Source organism: Elaeis guineensis, chromosome 11 (assembly GCF_000442705.2).
Source record: "Elaeis guineensis isolate ETL-2024a chromosome 11, EG11, whole genome shotgun sequence".
NCBI lineage: Eukaryota > Viridiplantae > Streptophyta > Magnoliopsida > Arecales > Arecaceae > Elaeis > Elaeis guineensis.
This window is the reverse complement of record NC_026003.2, coordinates 28,313,768-28,335,163: the sequence shown is the minus strand read 5'-3', so window position 1 is coordinate 28,335,163 and position 21,396 is coordinate 28,313,768. Positions and strand designations below refer to the sequence as shown.

Below are 21,396 nucleotides of genomic sequence, written 5' to 3'. Positions count from 1 at the left end.
ATACGCAGTTCTACTCAAGGTATCCATCTAGGCCAAGATATCAGTATGTATCCACATCAAGCACCCACCAATATGATATGTTTAAAATCTCAACCAAGGTCCACAATCTTGGTACTAGGTACCATATGGGTACCCTACTAATTCCATACAATCGGTACAGCACAGTATACACCCTACACCAAAATAGCTCTCTAACTATTTTTTCTAAATTTTTATCTCAATACACCTCAATATAGGTCAGTACACTTTGGTATAGATTGGTACACCTTGGTACCGGGCAGTGTAGCAGACCATGATCTCAACCATTGTGATTCCAACAATAAAACTATTATATCCCAAGATATGGATAGCACATTGTCGATATATTTCCCAAAATAATTGTCATTTTTCTTTTATTTCCTTAAATGGGTTTTTTAATAAATAATGTCAAAATCAATTCCTTATAAAAAGTAACTAATTCTGGTTTTCCTACATCAACTGACATATCAATATCTCGGTTACTAATATTTGGTTGATTTCCTGGAATATCTAGGTTGTTTCCAAAATTTCCTCACGTTCTCAACAACCAAGATCTTAGCATTTCAAAACTTAGGTTCTATTCAAGAATTGTATCATGAAATTTCACTCATTGACATAAACAAAGTTATAACCGTAATTCCAGGAAAACAAACAAGGGCATTCATTATCAAATTGGCAGCCATGGTTCTCAAATGAAAACAGAAAAAGAAATGTAATCAAAGAGGCAGACCAACTTGATATAAATCACTTACCAGAAAGAGAAGAAAGAACTTATAATTTAGAGCCCCAACACAATTTACAACCCAAACACAATGGTGGTCCATTTTCAATATGCATCGCCCACCTAAAATTAAGAATGTAGATCAAAACAAGGAGTCATAGGAGAGAGAAGGAGACAAACAGGACACTCTTCCAAAATAAGGTAATACAAGCATTTGTAATCCACAAATGTATGAGCTCACAAACAGAACAGTGATGACAGCGAGGTGGCTTCAAGTGGTTGCACTTCCTGCAGTATCTGGTCCTCGGACTTCCTGAGTCTGCAAGATTAGCTGATTGCTGAAAACTTAGAATCTGATTGGTGAACTCCAAGTTATTTAATGGAGTTTCTTCACCCCTCTCCTCATCCACAGTAGGCTTCCAATTTGGTGGAACACTGCCAGGGTCTGTCAGGACTACAGAGAAGTAGCACCACAGAAGCATCACCAACTGCAAAGCCAAAACCCAGTAAAAGTATTCAAATCTCCACTTCCCTTTTTTTCCATCTATTATTAACTCTCCTTCAATTGGTTGTCAGTTTTTATTTGCTTCGAGAAATAAAATTCCAGCATACAAAAAGTACTTTCTCCTTTTAAAAATAAACAATCGTAAAAGTCAGAACCTTAAATGATCCCAACGTTTATCATTATTCTAAATTGATATATGAATTATGTTCTGCAATAAAGATTGCTATTTGAGGAAGATCATTCGCTTTCTCATATTACTCAATAAGTATCAATTATCCACTTCAACAAATGCAGATGCTTCTTTCACAGCTAAAGAATACTGCTATCCACCACTGCTCCATTCCCCACTCAGTTCCCCATGGCAGTTGGAAATCAATCAATACATTGGGTATGCGAGTGTCGTGTAGTGGTTAAGCCATTCACCAGGAGAATACAGCATGAACACAGAATGCAGAACTCTAATAACTAAAATTTCACGTTTACAAGTACCCAAAATATTCAGATTCTAAGTTGTTCCTTTTTTTATTTTTAAGCTCAATTCACGCTCAAACGCAACATTTTCACGTCAGATGACATAATTTTTGGGATCTATTCAGCTCATAACCAAAAATTGGAAATAAAAACAAGAGGGAGAGGGTAGAAAGGATTACCAGGAGATGGAACAGGAGCAAGGCGGCGAGGGCGGAAAGGGATTCGAGGCCGCCAGCATTGAGGACGGCGGGGCCATAGTTGGTTACGACGACGGCGTAGTAGGTGACGCCGACGATGCCGAGGACGAGCAAGATCATGACGGAGCCCAGCCCCCGCAGGGCAGTGCAGAACCGGAACACGTTCCACGCCATCACCGCCCCCGATCTTTGCATCACGGCCGCACAAGAGAAATCCTAGACAGGAAATTGCGGAGAATGAGGAGAAAATTCTTCCTCCTCGGCTAATTGTTCATTGTTTCATTCCCTCCTCCCTCTTCTCTCATCGTCTTGCTTCTCTTGTATTCTATTCAAGCGCTAGTTTAGAGGAAGTGCTGGGGAGGGGAATGGAGGGGAAAAGAGGAGGAGAATATCGGCAACATGGACCGGGGCTTCCTACCTTTCCATCCCGGGGTAGAAGTAGGGTTTGTTTTTATATTCCTTTATCCTACTAAAAATTTTGTGGGTCTTATTTATGGAAGAAGCTGCTTTTTCTTCCTTCAACGATCATAATTTATGAAGACTTTAGAAGGTCAAAGTGCTTGGCTTACGGTTGCAAATAGATAGGTGAGTGCACGATTCATATTAGATCAGTTTAATGATACTTTTCAAATCGAATCCATTTAAATTAATTTTTTAAAATCAAAATCAAACCGAAATCGATCTGAAAAAAAAATCAATTCCGCTTAGTTGGATTCGATTTATCACGTTGTAGTCAGGGGAGCATTGTCATTCCCACTCACCACGGTTAACGGTGCCATCCCGATGGAGCTCCTTGTAGCCATCCTCCAAACCCTAATTTCAACGAAGATCCTACCTTTCAAAATAGAACCAAAAGACCAAAAAATTCTCGAAAGAAAGATCAGATCAAAGGCTAGCTATCACCTTTAGATTGCATTTGATGCATTGTCAGGCAGTGATAATCTAGATTACCTGATAATCTGAATTACCTGTAATCTGAATAGATTGCCAGTAATATTAATTACTGTGTTTGATACACGCAAATAATATTGTAGTAATATTACTAGGAATCTCGATTAATATGTTTGGTATGACAATCAGATTACTGATAATATAACATCAAATTTCTAAGCTATCATTATTATTAGTTTAGCATTTTAAATTATTTATTTAATTTTTTTAATGATAAAAATTATTATATGAAAAAATATTTTTTAATTAAATAATCAAATTATTTAATTTTTTATTATTTTTAATACTTATTATTTTTATTTTTATTATTTTTTTTTATTTTTTTATTTTTTTCCTTCCTTCTTTCTCCGCATGCCACACCTCTCCTCCCACCCCCGGCCATCTAGCACCGCCCCCCGCCCATCGTGCCTCTGGCACCACCCCCCGATCGTCCATGCCTCCTCCCATCCTCCCGTTGTTAGGACCGTAGCCCCTAACCAACTTTCCAAAAGGCAAATGCTCCTTGAGAGGCGGGGTTTATTAGTCTTTATCCACTAGGCACGGGAGCTTCACACCTGAGTTGATCCGCGTCAAGCTAGATCATCCTAAATTAGCAGGCTGGACGGTTAGACCCATTTAATCTTACCAACTAGGCACCAGTCGACTCTCCTTATCGACTCCCATAATTGTTTGTTAATACATCAGCCACCTTCAGCTACCAATTCCAGCCTGAGTCTCACCGAACTCCTTCGACTACCATCCTCTTTCAGAGTCTCACCGAGTCCTTTTCGGCTATCTCACTGAACTCCCTCGACTACCATCCTCTCCCAGAGTCTCATCGAGTCCTCTTCGACTACCAAGCTCTCCATGAGTCTTACCAAATGTGTGCTGGAACCTTGCACAATAATTTTTCTCCCTAGCGATATTTTTTTTTTATTTTTTTAAGACTCTGGGGGCTGTTAGATTTCAAACCTACAACCTCACTCTGATACCACATGTTAAGACCATAGCCCCTAACCAACTTCTCAAAAGGCAAATACCCCTTGGGAGGCAGGATTTATTAGTCTTTATCCACTAAGCACAGGAGCTTCACACTTGAGTTGACCTGCATCAAGCTAGATCACTCTCAATCAGCAAGCTGGATGGTTAGACCCATTTAATTTTACCAACCAGGCACCAGTCGACCCTCCTTATTGACTCCCATAATTATTTATCAATACATCAGCCATCTTCGGCTACCAACCTCAGCCTGAGTCTTACCAAACTTTCTCGACTACCATCCTCTTCCAGAGTCTCACCAAATCTTCTTCAGTTACCTCACCAAACCTCCTCGGCTACCATCCTCTCTCAGAGTCTCATCAAGTCCTCTTCGGCTACCAACCTCTCCTTGGGTCTCATCAAATGTGCGCTGGAACCTTGCATAACACCCGCACCACCCTAAGTGCCTCCTACACCTCCCACACCCCACGCTGTTGTGATCCAGATGGTGTGCCTAAGGCCCAGGGGACCAAGGCTAAGGCCAAGGTCCATCATTCATGAGGGCTTCATGGAGGCTCTAGGGCTAGTTGGGCCCTAGGTTGAAAGGCTGTGGGCCTTTCGAGTTCTTGAGGTCTAAGTTATGTGGGCCTAAAGGGACTAACTCTTTATGAGCCAGGTCTGGGCCCAGGATAGGTGAGATTAGATCAAGTCATGGTGTACATGGGCTTGGGTTAACCTAATCTCCCATAGAGTTGGTCAAGGGAGTTTTTGGTTTGGGTCACTTGATCCTATGTTTATATATACATGCACTGTATAGGTTTGATTAAGCTAAGGAATACGAAAATCCTTTCTCCCAAGTCTCTCTCTCTCTTCTCCCTCTCTCTTCAGCTATTCTCCATGCCCCAGGAGCAAGAAACCCTAGGGTTTCTTGCCGTCAGGTCCATAGAAGGCAGGAAAAGCAGGGGAGGCGCAAGGGTTTTGAGCCCCTCCCCCTTTGTGCCACCAACCATATTGCCTCTCCCTCTCTTGTAGCCACCCAAACATCAGGTCCAAGACTTGAAATCTCTTGCTACAAGGTTGGTACAAGTTTCTCTCAGATCTGGAGTTGATCTGAGGTCGTTTGAGGCACGGGTGATGTTGGGAAATGTGTCCCAAAAAGCCAATCGTCAAGCTGTTGACGGTTGAGCAACCAAGTATTGTAATTGATTTGTTAATAAATAAAATATATTTGGCATTTTCATCATAAGCTTTCATCTTCTAATGAACTCTGTTGTTATGATGAAGTCCTTAGGACTATTTAAGTTCGATAAAGAGAGGATTTATCGATTAGTCCTTAAAACTGTTCACGACCAAATGATAGGCTGTTAATAAGGACGACAGCTTCTATCGAGCATAGGTCGTTGTAGGCCATATGGGTTGGTTGTCCTCTTAACCAAGGAGTGTGGAGACACTGGTATGACATACAGGTGAGATGTAAGGGTACATCGTCATTGAACGTGACCAACTCCAGAGTATTCTGCTGTCGAGAATGTCTCTGATGGGATATAGGTATAAGTGTCCCTTAGACTTGAGATCACCTCAGTGACTTGCAAGCAACTCACTGTGCTTTGGTACTGGACTAACTGAATTTCTAATTCAGGGATGGAAGGCTTCTGGGCACAGTCAAGTACTTGCAAAGTCAGAGTGTGATCGAGATGGGATTGACCACTCCAAGAGTTGGAGAAGAATGAGTCGCTGTATTTCAATTTAGCAAAACCTTGGCCAGGGTAATCCATCAGATGGATTTGATATTTTGAAATACAATGTGGACAACCTGATCAGAGTTGACAGTTGAGCTCTGGGGTGTCCTATGATCATTTTGGTCAAGGGGATGAATTATATGAAAACTATATCCGCATGGGTTCTAAGGATGTTGTTCTACACATTCGACCTATCCGGTCGTCGGGTATCATTACTAGATGGTCACTTCGATTGGTATAGAAATTTGTTCCTATGCTACCGGCTTAGGTTCGGACCTATGAGGTCACACACATTAGAGTTCATGATCCGATCGGATGGTTGATCAACGATTAAGAATCGTTCTAGGGTTAAATGATCAATACGATTGACATTTAACCTAGTGCAAGTGTTGCAGGAGGATCGATTAGCAATTCGATTGCTAATTGGCTTAATTTGATTAAGCCAATGGGCTGAGATTAAGTCTAATTAAATATGATTTAATTAGATTTATTTTGGGCTTGATTGGATCAAGTCCAATTGGTTTATTGGATAAGCCAAGTGCAAGGAAAGACTAGTCCTAGTTCAACTAGGACTTGGGTCAATCTAATTTCTAATTTGATTAGAAAATTAAATCAGATTTAAATCTAATTTAATCTGATTAAATTAGGTTCTTAATTAGGTTAAGACCTATTTTAATTAGGTTGATCTAATTTTGATTTGATTTGGTTTGGGAAACCAAATTAAAACAAGTTATGAGACAGAATCCTAGTAGGACTAGGATTCCACCTTGCACCACATAAACCTTCTCCACGCCCTCTCTCTTGTTCAATGCCAATCTCCACTTATTTTGTGCGACAAAAGCCCTCTCCCAGATCTCTCCCACGTTCACAAAAGGTCTCCTCTCTTCTTTCTTACATGGAAGGTGATTTGGATCAAATCTAAAAGGAATAAGTTTGGATTTCGAATTCTATGAGATAGAGTTTTAGAAATCCAAAACTCTTTCAATTTTGCACCAAATTTATCCAAATTTTTTTTGGAATTTTCGTGGCTTTTAGGGTTTACATTGTGCACCCTTTTCTGTTGATCCATCCACGAAAATATGAAGGAGGTGCTCAAGAGTTGGGCGTCCCTTTACTTGCCATGTTTGGATAAGCCTTGACTAGGTGTTTGACCTAGACAAGGACTCTATCATATATCTCTATATAAGACGAGTTTCTTCGTAAAATTTTAAGGAGAGATAGATATTTGAGAGGCCTTTCTTTCATCAAAAAATCAGAGAGAAATACCTTTGGGTCGTGGAGATATAAAAGACGCAAGTTTGGGTGTCTAGAGAGAAAAACGTGAAGAAGAAGAGGGTCTTCTTCTTGGGTTTTTGTTTTCATATCTTTCCTCCCTCCATCTTGAGTTTTCTGAGAGTGTCTCAGATCTGAAACTCCTCCTTCTACTTTTCATCTTTGAAAGAGTCCAAATCAAGAAGAAGGAGGTACCTGATCAACCATCAAAGAAGGATCAGCGCAGTACTAGCATACTGTGCTGATTTCCTGAAGCAGGACTTCTGATCGAGATTCGTGGGCTCGTGTGGACGACTCCTAGAGGCCGGACGCGTGTGTGGCTTGCAACATAATCCTTAAGCCCGGATCAGCGAGGTTAGAGCGTCTAACTTGCAAGGTAATAGATCTGATCTATTATTTAATACATACATTAGATGTAGCTAGTATAGAAACATGTTGATATGATCAACATGTAGTTCATACTATATTTATATATATTTTAATTTTTGATTTAATGCTATGTAATAATCATGTAATAGGATCTTAGATCTAGAGATTTTCTGATCTTAGAAAATAAATTTTGATTTATTTTAGTCTTCCGCTGTATGATCTTGAAAAAGTTTCAAGATCTAACCCTGAAACCCTAGATCTGGTTCCTTCAATTGGTATCAGAGCCAGGTTCTTTATTACATGATTATTTATACATGCTTAGATTATTTTTAGATTAGATCTAATTTATAATCTGATTATTAAATCTAAAATTAAAATTTTAGATCAATCACAAACTGCAAGGTTGTCCTGCTGTAAGGTTTACCCCTTACAGTGCAAAGGTTGTCCTAGTTTGTGTAGATCTATCTTTAATCATAAATTTGTTAGATATGATCTAGATTAAATTTATGATTTATTAGATTTAAAAGATGTTTAAATCTGAAATAAAATTCTTTGTTAATAATTTTTATGCAAAGAAATTATTTAAAGTTGAAATTGTTTCAATTACATGAACCTGTTTAGATTAGATCTAAAGTAGTTTCATGTTTATTTCACTTGCATCTTGATTATGAATCAAACATGCAATATGATTGGTAGAATCATATTGTAAAATTGTTTTACAAATATGAAAATTATTTTTTGAAAAGCCGAACCCAACCCTCAGCCCAAAACTTAATTAAGAATTAAGAAGTTGTTTGATTAGGTTCTAGGATTGTGAATTGAAGAACCTAAGACACAAATCATAACACATTGGGTTAATGGGTTAGTAGAAATTAGGTCCATTAATTGGGTTAGACCTATGGTTAGATTAAAGATGGACTTAATTAGAGAATTGACTAAATCTAATCAATTGTTGTCTTAGATTAGGTCAAGGATTCTCTAGATCAATTACAATAGTTGTAGTTGGTCAAGTCCATGTCTTTAACGAGAACCAAATGGACTTGATTCTTGGCTAAGCGGTCTAGCACGAACTGTTAGGTTGATCTAATCGAAACTAATTAAACCAGTTGGTGTCTAAGGTAAACCAGACCGGTGGTTTTTAATTGGGAGCCCGCTTACCTGGCCATTCATGATGGTGTCTAAGGCAAGCTTTGGCAGACCCTCCCACTGATCGAACTTACCTGGCCTCTTGGTGAAATTATGTTTTGATCGGATCACTTGACTATTCGAGCTGACCCATGTCAGCTAGGTAAATCAGTGTGACTGATTTAGATGCTCCTAGACCAGCCCTGGTCTCCCTTAAGCTGACTTGGTGAAGCCAGTGGGAGGATCATGATAAGCTGGTTCATCTGACCTCATCCTCTATATTATTTAAATCCTCTAAAATTATTAGGTCCTTAAAATGATAAAGTTATGGAGATAACTGAGTCATAGCCTCCCATTAAGGTGTTTGATAATGAGTCCATGAACTCAATAATCATTGCAGACCCAAAGGCCTGGTGCTTGTTGACTAATGGAATTATCACTCATCATATGATGACTTGGAAGTGTCTCTCTAATGGTGGTTAGGTGAGCCAACCAAAGTTGGGCTTAATCATTCGTTGGTTGGATACACCAAGTATGATCATGTTAATGGTTGGACCTAACCAGATCCTTACAGTGGAGGCCAAAGCCTACTGATTAGGTTTCTGGGGCAAAATTAAAATTACTAGAAATTGTTTAGAGAAACAATTGGTTATGAACCTACTCTTAGATGTACATGGGTTGGCCAACCAAAGTTGGGCTTGTGTGCAGTCTAAGTGGATTCTAGTACCCGCTAAGGAATTAGGGTAATTCCTCGAATTGAAGGTAGAGGCTACCAATTCGAATAAAATAGTGGGAGAAACCTTTTGATTAAAGTCCAAATCTTCAGGTTTAATGAATCAATTACTAATTAGGTTATGGTTCTCCTTTGTGCAAATATGGCCACTTCCTTATCGCTCCGATCATTGTTGGACAATGATAAGTTGGTGGGACCCAACTTTGGTAGCTGGTACCGAAAGTTGAAGATAGTCCTAAAGCATGAATGGATCCTATATGTGATAATGGATCCTGCACCTGAGGAGCCAGCTGTCAATGCACGTGGAACAGTCAGAGACACTTACCAGAAGTGGCTCAGTGACCGGACCACGGTGCGCTGTATCATGCTGGCTGCTATGAGCGACGAGTTCAGTCATAGATTCGAGATGGCTCAGCCAAAGGACATGCTTCAAGTGTTGGAGGATGCCTTTGGCACACCCGATGACTAGAGAGGCACAAGACTAGTTGTGCCATCTTCAACGCCAAAATGCGGGATGGTGCCTCTGTCACTGATCATGTATTGTACATGATCAAGCTGATGGAACGATTGAGCAAGCTCGGCTTTCCCTTGCATGAGCAGCTCGGGAAAGATGCAATACTGAACTCGCTGCCCAAGTCTTATCTCCCATTCCTCACTCATTATAGAATGACAAAGCCTGAAGTAAACTACCACGGATTACTGGGGTTGCTTCAGAACTTTGAGAAGGATCACCAACTTCACAAGGAGTCGGTGAACTTAGTGGGAGGTTCGTCTTCTGATTCTTGACCTTTTGGGAAAGGGAAGAAGAACAAGAAGAAGAAAGTCAAGAAGGTGCAAGTTCAGGCTGGGACATCTGTGCAGAGTCAGACCAAAAAGATCAAGCCTGATAAGAGTCTATTCTACTGGCAAGCATCCTAGATTAGATAGTGTGTCAGATATCTACTTATGGCACTGTAGGCTAGGTCATATAAATAAGAACAGAATAAACAGGTTGACTCAAGAGGGAATCCTCAAAGTCAGTGATTGTGAATCACTTCCAACCTGTGAGTTCTGTCTTCTTGGTAAAATGACCAAGTCACTTTTTACTGGTAAAGGTAAGAGAGCTACCGAGCTCTTGGGCCTAGTACATACTGATGTATGCGGACCCATGAGCACAAGTGCTAGAGGTGGATATTTCTACTTCATAACTTTTATGGATGACCTATCCAGATATGGATATATCTATCTGATGAAACATAAGTCGGATTCATTTGAAATGTTCAAATGATTCCGAAGTGAAGTAGAAAAATAAACTGGAAAGAGTATTAAAACTCTTCGATCTGATCGAGGAGGAGAATACCTTTCTAGTGAATTTCTCACATATCTAGGAGAGAATGGGATTCTCTCCCAATGACTCCTCCAGGAACACCACAGCATAATGGTGTGTCTGAAAGGAGGAATCAGACTCTGTTAGACATGGTCCGATCCATGATGGGTGTTGCTAGCTTGCCGATATCCTTCTGGGGATATGCACTCGAATCGACTTGTTATCTGTTAAATAGGATTCCAAGTAAGTCTGTAATTAAGACTCCATATGAGATATGGACGGGATATAAGCCAGCACTTTCACACCTTAGGGTCTGGGGGTGCCCGGCCTATGTCAAACGATTAGTCACAGACAAACTTGGACCTAGGTCTGACAAATGCTCATTCATAGGGTACCCCAAAGAGACAAAAAGATATTTTTTCTACCATGCTGATGAACAAAAGGTGTTCGTCAGCCTTAAGGCAATCTTTTTAGAAAAGGAGTTCCTTGGTGAAGGAACCGTTGCCTCTAAGGTTGAACTTGATGAAGTTCAACAGGTAGAAGGACCGACACCAATAGCTGAACCTGAGTCGGATATGATTAGATCAGATCCGGAGCCCAATATACCTGCACCATTAAGGCGATCCGGTAGAGTACCGCGTCAGCCGGACAGATACTACGGTTTCTTGGTCCGGGACGGTGATCCCATCGAACTTGATGAGAATAATGAGGATCCGATCACCTATATGGATGCTATGCAGAGACCTGATTCCGAGAAATGGCTTGAAGCCATGAAATCCGAAATGGAGTCCATGAAGGTCAACGATGTATGGACATTGGTTGACCCACCTGAAGGGGTTAAACCCATTGGGTGTAAATGGGTCTTCAAAAGGAAGAGGGGCGCAGACGGAAAGGTGGAGACCTATAAAGTCCGTCTGGTTGCCAAGGGGTATCGTCAACGTTATGGTATTGACTATGACGAGATGTTTTCCCTGTGGCAATGCTCAAATCTATTCGGATAATGCTTGCAATAGCTGCCCATCTGGATTATGAGATCTGGCAGATGGATGTAAAGACAGCTTTCCTGATGGGAGAGCTGACTGAAGAGGTGTATATGATACAACCTGAAGGGTTTACATCCACAGATGAGTCCAAGGTGTGCAAGCTTCAGAGATCCATTTATGGATTGAAGCAAGCTTCTCGGAGTTGGAACATGCGTTTTGATAAGGTGATCAAAACGTATGGCTTCATTAAGAATGGAGAAGAGCCCTGCATCTATAAATGGGCAAATGGTCCAGTTGTGGTATTCCTTGTCTTGTACGTGGATGACATTCTCTTAATCGGGAATGACATCCCCGCACTACAGGGAATAAAAGTTTGGTTGTCATCATAGTTCTCCATGAAGGACTTGGGTGAAGCATCCTACATCCTAGGGATGAAGATCTATAGGGATAGATCTAAAAGGATGCTTGGGTTATCCCAGTCCATGTACATAGACACTGTGCTGAAGAGGTTCAGCATGGAGAATTCCAAGAAGGGCTATCTACCGATAGGCCATGGAATTTCTCTCTCTAAGAAGGATTGTCCGACAACTCCTGAAGAGAGAGAGCGTATGAGTAGAGTCCCATATGCTTCAGCCGTGGGATCTATCATGTACGCCATGACATGTACAAGACCAGATGTGGAATACTCACTAGGAGTAGTAAGTAGATACCAATCTGATCCTGGAGAAAACCACTGGAAAGTGGTTAAAGCCATCCTTAAGTATTTGAGAAATACTAAGGACCAATGGTTGGTTTATGGCGAGTCAGATATGAAACTTGTGGGGTTCACAGACTCCAGCTTCCAATCTAACCATGATGACAGCAGGAGCGTGTCGGGTTATATCTTTACTCTGAATGGTGAAGCCATCTGCTGGAAGAGTTCCAAGCAGCATACTGTGGCAGACTCTGTTTGTGAAGTGGAGTATATCGCAGCATCAGATGCCGCGAAGGAAGCTGTGTGGCTGAGGAAATTCATCAACGAGCTCGGAGTAGCACCCTCCCTCGATGGTCCAGTTTGCTCTACTGCGATAGCACTGGTGCCATAGCTCAGGTGAAGGAATCCAAAGTACACCAGTGGATGAAGCACATTTTACACCGCTTCCACTCGATCTGAGAGATCGTGGATCGAGGTGACGTCGACCTTCAGAAGATCGATAGAAAAGAGAACCTAGCCGACCCCTTCACTAAAGCCCTGGCAATAAAGGAGTTCGACAACCACAAGTCGAAGATGGGTATTAGATACTGTGCCGAGTGGCTTTAGGACAAGTGGGAGTTGTTGGAAATGTGTCCCAAAAAGCCAATCGTCAAGCTGTTGACGGTTGAGCAATCAAGTATTGTAATTGATTTGTTAATAAATAAAATATATTTGGCATTTTCATCATAAGCTTTCATCTTCTAATGAACTCTGTTGTTATGATGAAGTCCTTAGGACTATTTAAGTTCGATAAAGAGAGGATTTATCGATTAGTCCTTAAAACTGTTCACGACCAAATGATAGGCTGTTAATAAGGACGACAGCTTCTATCGAGCATAGGTCGTTGTAGGCCATATGGGTTGGTTGTCCTCTTAACCAAGGAGTGTGGAGACACTGGTATGACATACAGGTGAGATGTAAGGGTACATCGTCATTGAACGTGACCAACTCCAGAGTATTCTGTTGTCGAGAATGTCTCTGATGGGATATAGGTATAAGTGTCCCTTAGACTTGAGATCACCTCAGTGACTTGCAAGCAACTCACTGTGCTTTGGTACTGGACTAACTGAATTTCTAATTCAGGGATGGAAGGCTTCTGGGCACAGTCAAGTACTTGCAAAGTCAGAGTGTGATCAGATGGGATTGACCACTCCAAGAGTTGGAGAAGAATGAGTCGCTGTATTTCAATTTAGCAAAACCTTGGCCAGGGTAATCCATCAGATGGATTTGATATTTTGAAATACAATGTGGACAACCTGATCAGAGTTGACAGTTGAGCTCTGGGGTGTCCTATGATCATTTTGGTCAAGGGGATGAATTATATGAAAACTATATCCGCATGGGTTCTAAGGATGTTGTTCTACACATTCGACCTATCCGGTCGTCGGGTATCATTGCTAGATGGTCACTTCGATTGGTATAGAAATTTGTTCCTATGCTACCGGCTTAGGTTCGGACCTATGAGGTCACACACATTAGAGTTCATGATCCGATCGGATGGTTGATCAACGATTAAGAATCGTTCTAGGGTTAAATGATCAATACGATTGACATTTAACCTAGTGCAAGTGTTGCAGGAGGATCGATTAGCAATTCGATTGCTAATTGGCTTAATTTGATTAAGCCAATGGGCTGAGATTAAGTCTAATTAAATATAATTTAATTAGATTTATTTTGGGCTTGATTGGATCAAGTCCAATTGGTTTATTGGATAAGCCAAGTGCAAGGAAAGACTAGTCCTAGTTCAACTAGGACTTGGGTCAATCTAATTTCTAATTTGATTAGAAAATTAAATCAGATTTAAATCTAATTTAATCTGATTAAATTAGGTTCTTAATTAGGTTAAGACCTATTTTAATTAGGTTGATCTAATTTTGATTTGATTTGGTTTGGGAAACCAAATTAAAACAAGTTATGAGACAGAATCCTAGTAGGACTAGGATTCCACCTTGCACCACATAAACCTTCTCCACGCCCTCTCTCTTGTTCAATGCCAATCTCCACTTATTTTGTGCGACAAAAGCCCTCTCCCAGATCTCTCCCACGTTCACAAAAGGTCTCCTCTCTTCTTTCTTACATGGAAGGTGATTTGGATCAAATCTAAAAGGAATAAGTTTGGATTTCGAATTCTATGAGATAGAGTTTTAGAAATCCAAAACTCTTTCAATTTTGCACCAAATTTATCCAAATTTTTTTTGAAATTTTCGTGGCTTTTAGGGTTTACATTGTGCACCCTTTTTGTTGATCCATCCACGAAAATATGAAGGAGGTGCTCAAGAGTTGGGCGTCCCTTTACTTGCCATGTTTGGATAAGCCTTGACTAGGTGTTTGACCTAGACAAGGACTCTATCATATATCTCTATATAAGACGAGTTTCTTCGTGAAATTTTAAGGAGAGATAGATATTTGAGAGGCCTTTCTTTCATCGAAAAATCAGAGAAAATACCTTTGGGTCGTGGAGATATAAAAGACGCAAGTTTGGGTGTCTAGAGAGAAAAACGTGAAGAAGAAGAGGGTCTTCTTCTTGGGTTTTTGTTTTCATATCTTTCCTCCCTCCATCTTGAGTTTTCTGAGAGTGTCTCAGATCTGAAACTCCTCCTTCTACTTTTCATCTTTGAAAGAGTCCAAATCAAGAAGAAGGAGGCACCTGATCAACCATCAAAGAAGGATCAGCGCAGTACTAGCATACTGTGCTGATTTCCTGAAGCAGGACTTCTGATCGAGATTCGTGGGCTCGTGTGGACGACTCCTAGAGGCCGGACGCGTGTGTGGCTTGCAACATCATCCTTAAGCCCAGATCAGCGAGGTTAGAGCGTCTAACTTGCAAGGTAATAGATCTGATCTATTATTTAATACATACATTAGATGTAGCTAGTATAGAAACATGTTGATATGATCAACATGTAGTTCATACTATATTTATATATATTTTAATTTTTGATTTAATGCTATGTAATAATCATGTAATAGGATCTTAGATCTAGGGATTTTCTGATCTTAAAAATAAATTTTGATTTATTTTAGTCTTCCCTGTATGATCTTGAAAAAGTTTCAAGATCTAACCCTGAAACTCTAGATCTGGTTCCTTCAGGTGAGATCTCCATCAACAGATCTACAAGAAAGGCTGCAGCAGGATAGATCTACAAGGTTTGGTTCTATCTACTTTCTTTCCTATCTAGAATATCCTGATTTGAGATCTATGAATTGGAAGACCTTGGTCTAGGCCTGATCTGGTTGGGTACCAGATCTTGGATTTTTTAGAGGTGATCTTAGAGGCGTTCTTCATCTGGAACGAAAGGCTGACGAAGAAGACAGCAACCAGGCTGATTTCGTCAAGGGCCTTCGATCGAGTCCAAAAGTCTCCAGATTTGTTTGTTGCTGGTTTTGCTGCACCCAAGGTTTGTGGGAGGAGCCAGGATCGTGCTCCAACAGTTGGTATCAGAGCCACGATGGTGAGGAAGCAGTTCCAAGCATGAGAAGTTAAAGATCCCAAATGCTGAAAATTTTTAGCAAGGTACCATCAAGGTATATTCTACACTTCTTAATTTTATATTGCTTGTTTGGCTTGGATCCAGTTATGGGCAGCAATATGAAGGTTGATTTTGAGAAGTTTGATGGCAAGAAAAATTTTTTCATGTGAAAAATCTGGATGGAGGATCTTCTGGTGCAAGCAGATCTGGATCAGGCTTTGGATGAGAAGCCTGAGGGAATGACAGATAGACAGTGGGCATCGTTGGAGAAGAAAGCATGCTCGATGATCAGAGGATGTTTGGCGGATGTGGCGTTGTATTCAGTACTGGAAGAAAAGACCCCGAAGGGCCTTTGGTCGAAATTGCACACCATGTATATGGGAAAGAATATGTGCAACAAGCTAATGCTGAAGAAGAGGTTGTACAGTCTTCGGATGTAGGAGGGATCTGATGTGATTGGCCACATTCAGAGGTTCGACCAGTTGTGCACGGAGTTGATGAATATCGGGGTGAAGCTGGATGAGGAGGATAAGTCCCTGTTGCTTTTGTGTTCGCTGCCAGGATCATATGACTCTTTGGTGACTACACTGCTCTACGGCAAGGAGACTCTGGAATATGAGGATATGATCTCGGTGCTGAGGTCTAATGAGCAAAGAAAAAAGTTGACCAGAGATCGGGCTCCCCAGGAGGGTTTGGCAGTAGGGGAGAAGACAGGTAGAGACAGAGGCAGAAGCAAGTCCAGGGGGCGGTCTAAGTCCTGGAAGGGAAAGAAAGAGATGAAATACTTCAAGTGCAACGAGTTCGGGCACTTCAAGCGAGAATGTCCACTATGGAAGAGCAAGAAGGGAGAAAGAAGTGGCTCAGAATCAGTGAATGCAGTTGCTGGGCAGCAGGTGGAGGATGATCTACTTGTGGTATTAGATGGTCACAGGCATTACACAGAAGAGTGGACACTAGACTCTACATGCTCACATCACTACACACCACACAGGTCTTGGTTTGCGACATACACCAAGACAGATGAGGGATCAGTGACTCTAGGCGACAATCATCTTTGCAAGGTGGCTGGGATAGGGACAGTCAGGGTGAGGATGTTTGATGGGATTGTGAGGACATTGACAAATGTAAAGCACGTCCCAGAGCTGAAAAAGAATCTGGTGTCACTAGGCTACTTGGAGCACAGTGGATACAGCTTCAGTAGTAGGGCTAGAAGCGGAGTATTAAACATCTCCAATGGAGCTATGGTGGTGATGAGAGGCAGGAGGTTGGACAATAATCTCTATCGCATGGAGGGATCTGTGGTGACTGGAGAGTCTGATGCAGCAGTTGCAGCACAGGACTAGCAGGGGGCTTACAGGATATGGCACTACCGTCTAGGCCACATGGGTGACAAGGAGCTGAGGGAGTTGAGCAGGAGAGGACTCATCTCTGATCTGGAGGATGGTGCTACAGGGAAATCTGTGAGCCTTGCCAGATGAGAAAGCAGAGGAGAGTTCAGTTCAACATCAGTACAACCCGCAGTGCAGCCCCTTTGGAGTTAGTACACACGGATGTGTGGGAACCAGCCCTAGTTTCAGTTAGGAATGGGGCTAGATACTTTATGACCCTGATTGATGATTTCTCAAGGAAACTCTGGATTTACTTCATGAGAGAGAAGTCTGAGGTCTTCACCAAGTTCAAAATCTGGAGAGCTGAGATGGAGGAGCAGGGGAGGAGCGTGAAGTGTCTGAGATCAGACAATGGTGGGGAATACACCAGCAGAGAGTTCCAGGACTACTGTGAGGAGTGTGGGATCAGAAGACACTTCTCAGTTAAGGAGACTCCAAAGCAGAATGGGGTGGCCGAGAGGATGAACAGAACACTTCTGGAAAAGGCACGATGTATGAGGCTGCAGGCAGAGCTTCCAAAGGCATTCTGGGTTGACACAGTTGATGCAGCGGGTTACTTGGTCAATCGGTCACCTCACACCAAGTTGGATGGCAGGCTTCCAGAGGAGGTGTGGTCTGGGAGGACAGTTGGGCTGGGCCATCTATGGATATTTGGATGCACGGCTTATGTGCACATTGGAGCTGGTGAGCGGAGCAAGCTAGACGCCAGATCACGCAAGACGGTGTTTTTAGGCTATCTGCGAGGAGTTAAGGGATACAGGCTGTGGGATCCCTTGGAAAAGAAGGTCATCATTAGTTGGGATGTGACTTTTGATGAGGAGTCAGTCCTACGGAGGCGAGCAGGCATGGAGGAGCAGCAGGAGCAGGAGGAGGTCCAGCAGGACGCTGCTGGATAGCTTACCTCTTTGATTTTGCCTCTTGCAGGTACTATTGGAGGACATGACATTCAGGTGGAGCACCTACCTAAAGTGTCTGCACAGGTGGAGAGGACTCGGATAGATGATCGAGGCGAAGAGGTCCAACAGGAGCGAGTTGGATCGAGGACTGATATCGGTGTTGCCCTACATAAGCCCAAGAGGACCATCAAGCAATCGAACCGATATGGCTTTGAGGAGATACTGTCATATGCCCTGGTGACAGCGAATAGAGACCCATATACGTATTAGGAGGCTATTGAGAGTCAGGACAGAGAGCGGTGGGTCCAGACGATGTCCGAGGAGATGCAGTCTCTCCACCAAAACCAGACGTGATGATTGGTGCAGTTGCCACAGGAGAAGAGGCCCATTGGCTGCAAATGGATCTACAGTCGCAAGGAAGGGCCTTCAGAGCAGAGAGGTATCAGATTCAAGGCGAGATTAGTGGCCAAGGGATACTCCCAGAAGGAAGGCATCGACTTCAGCGAGGTCTTCTCTCCCGTCATCAGACATACTTCCATCAGAGTGTTGCTGAGCATTGTAGCAGCTCAGGATTTAGAGCAAAGCCGGCGGAGCTGCCACTTGCCGGTCACTTCAGACTCTCGAAGACCATGACGCCTCAGACTGAGATGGAGGCTCAGGAGATGAAGACGGTCTCTTATGCTTCAGGAGTTGGGAGCTTGATGTATGCGATGGTCTGTTGTAGGCCAGACATCGCTCATGCAGTGAGTCAGGTTAGCAGGTTCATGGCGCAGCCTGGCAGGAAGCACTGGAGAGCTCTGAAGTGGATATTCAGATACCTGGCAGGTTCAGTTGGAGTTGGCATCTGCTACGAACAGCGAAGAGGTGCAGTGGGATACTCTGACATGTCCAGGGAGGCTCAGGGGCTGATTGACGGTTATGTAGATGCAGACTTCGGTGGAGATGTGGATACCCGGAGGTCTACGACAGGCTTCATCTTTAGCCTGTATGGAGGTCCTATTTCTGGGAGATCAAGTCTGCAGCCTATCACGGCCCTATCCACTACAGAGGCAGAATACATCGGGCTGACAGAAGCAGCTAAGGAGGCAATTTGGCTGAAGGGTTTGTTGATGGAGATGGGCCTTACTCAGGAGGCCATTAGAGTGCATTGTGACAGCCAGAGTGCACTTCTACTAGCACAGAACTCAGTCTATCATGCAAGGACAAAGCACATCGACATTTGATATCATCGAATTAGGGAGCTTGTGGAGGATGGTGAGGTGGAGCTGGTAAAGGTATACACCAAGGAGAATCCAGTTGATGCACTTACGAAGGTACTTTCACGGGACAGCTTTCAGAGATGTGTTGAGCTGATTCGACTGATGGATAGAGTGGAGCTGGTTGAGGCCTTGGGACACCAAGGTGGAGATTGTTGTGATCCAGATGGTATGCCCAAGGCCCAGGGGACCAAAGCTAAGGCCAAAGTCCATCATTCATGAGGGCTTCATGGAGGCTCTAGGGCTAGTTGGGCCCTAGGTTGAAAGGCTGTGGGCCTTTCGGATTCTTGAGGTCTAGGTTATGTGGGCCTCAAGGGACCAACTCTTTATGGGCCAGGTCTGGCCCAGGATAGGTGAGATTAGGTCGAGTCATGGGTGTACATGGGCTTGAATTAACCTAATCTCCCATAGAGTTGGTCAAGAGAGTTTTGGGTTTGGGTCACTTGACCCTGTGTTTATATATACATGCACTGTATTGTTTGATTAAGCCAAGGAATACGAAAACCCTTTCTCCCAAGTCTTTCTCTCTTCTCCCTCTCTCTTCAGCTATTCTCCACACCCCAGGAGCAAGAAACCCTAGGGTTTCTTGCCGCCAGGTCCATAGAAGGCAGGAAAAGCAGGGGAGGCGCTAGAGTTTTGAGCCCCTCCCCCTTTATGCCGGCATCCATATTGCCTCTCCCTCTCTTGCAGCCACCCAAACATCAGATCCAAAACTTGAAATCTTTTGCTATGAGGTTGGTACAAGTTTCTCTTAGATCTGGAGTTGATCTGAGGTCGTTTGAGGCACGGGTGAGATCTCCATCAACAGATCTACAGAAAAGCTGTAGCAAGACAGATCTGCAAAGTCTGGTTCTATCTATCTTTTTCCCTATCTAGAATGCCCCGATTTGAGATCTATAAATTGAAAGACCTCAGTCCAGGCCTGATCTGGTTGGGTACCAGATCTTGGATTTTTTAGAGGTGATCTTAGAGGCATTCTTCATCTGGAATAAAAGGCTGATGAAGAAGATAGCAACCAGGCTGATTTCGTCAAGGGCCTTCGATCGAGTCCAGAAGTCTCCAGATTTGTTCGTTGCTGGTTCTGCTGCACCCAAGGTCTGTGGGAGGAGCCGGGATCATGCTCCAACACATGCAACCACCCTTTGTACCCTCTGCGGCCCCACCCTGCCGTCGTCCCTTCTCCTTCTTTCCCCCGGCCCCGACGAACCCGAGCCCTCACCTCTTCACTGAAGGGAAGGGAAACTATTTCTTTTCAGAAGGCCCAGGTTGCATCTTAAAATTTTTCTATTCATCTACATGATTAAGGATCAAATTCTTACCTGATTAGCAATGGAACCAAAGATCAAATCTCAAATAATATGATATAAACCTTCGTGGAGACCTGGATGTGCAGACCCTCTACTTCACATGTATGTCAGATGCTATAGAAAATCAAGATGAACTCCAATCCAATTGCCTTCGCAATCCAATCAAATGAGGATGGAGAAGTGTGCGTGTGACACTTCACACTACAGATGGGACACCCAAGATGGATCCACACCCAAGGGAAGAGGGGCGGCAACAAGAGAAGAGGGCTAAGGAGAAGAAGGGACCTCTCTCTCTTCTCACGCCTCTCTCTCTCTTTCTCTCTTCTCTCAATCTGAATTATTTTCTATGCATCCATAGGTAAAATCTCTCTCTATTTATAGATGATTCTCATGATCCAATAAGTATAGGAGTTCTAACTCAAATCTGAATTGAATCAGTCTAATACTCATGAAAGAAGGATTCCTACATGAGATAGAATTGCCATCACATATGACAACTAATTTGCACCCACTTCCTCACCCATATAGGATGCCCCAAACTAGCACCATTTAGGTGTTGGTCGACCCACATGAGAGGAGAATCTCAGTGCAAGTAACAATTCTCATATCTCATCAAAACGGATCCGATTCGATTCTAATTCGAAACTGGTTCGAAACTATTTCGAAAGGCTATCAATTTTAAACTCTTTAAGATTTTTGTACTAAGTCTAACTTAGATTTTAGATCTAATTAAGCTCAATTAATTCAGATCTAATTTAAAATTAATTAGCACTTAAATTCAATCTCTCATATGCTCCATGGATCATAGATCAGAAACTGTTCATTCTCGAGATCGAACCTGAACCTCATGTGTAGTGCTAGCTAGATATAGTCAACTCTTCAATCCCATTTAATCCATAACTTAATTCTCAATTAAGTTAGCTAATATGTTCAATCAAGTTAAGTACTTCTAAATTGGATATATAAATATAGGCCAATTCTTTCCTACTTTGTCTGACT

General features: G+C 42.4%; 1 protein-coding gene across 2 annotated transcripts in view; it reads right to left on the bottom strand.

Moving 5' to 3' along the window:
• The window catches only part of LOC105036101 (probable protein S-acyltransferase 14), a 32,473-nt gene extending 30,093 nt beyond the window's left edge, over nucleotides 1-2,380 (bottom strand). Inside the window, exons 1-3 of one of the 2 annotated variants that reach the window (XM_073245683.1) lie at nucleotides 1,895-2,380; nucleotides 981-1,227; nucleotides 771-862 (exon numbers count right to left, since the gene is read on the bottom strand). In XM_073245683.1, the coding sequence (XP_073101784.1) occupies nucleotides 771-862; nucleotides 981-1,227; nucleotides 1,895-2,107 (552 nt within the window). In that variant the 5' untranslated portion in view covers nucleotides 2,108-2,380. The remainder of the gene's footprint in view (nucleotides 1-770; nucleotides 863-980; nucleotides 1,228-1,894) is intronic. The other variant, XM_073245684.1, reaches the window with a different exon arrangement.
• Between the last annotated feature and the right edge of the window lie 19,016 nt (nucleotides 2,381-21,396).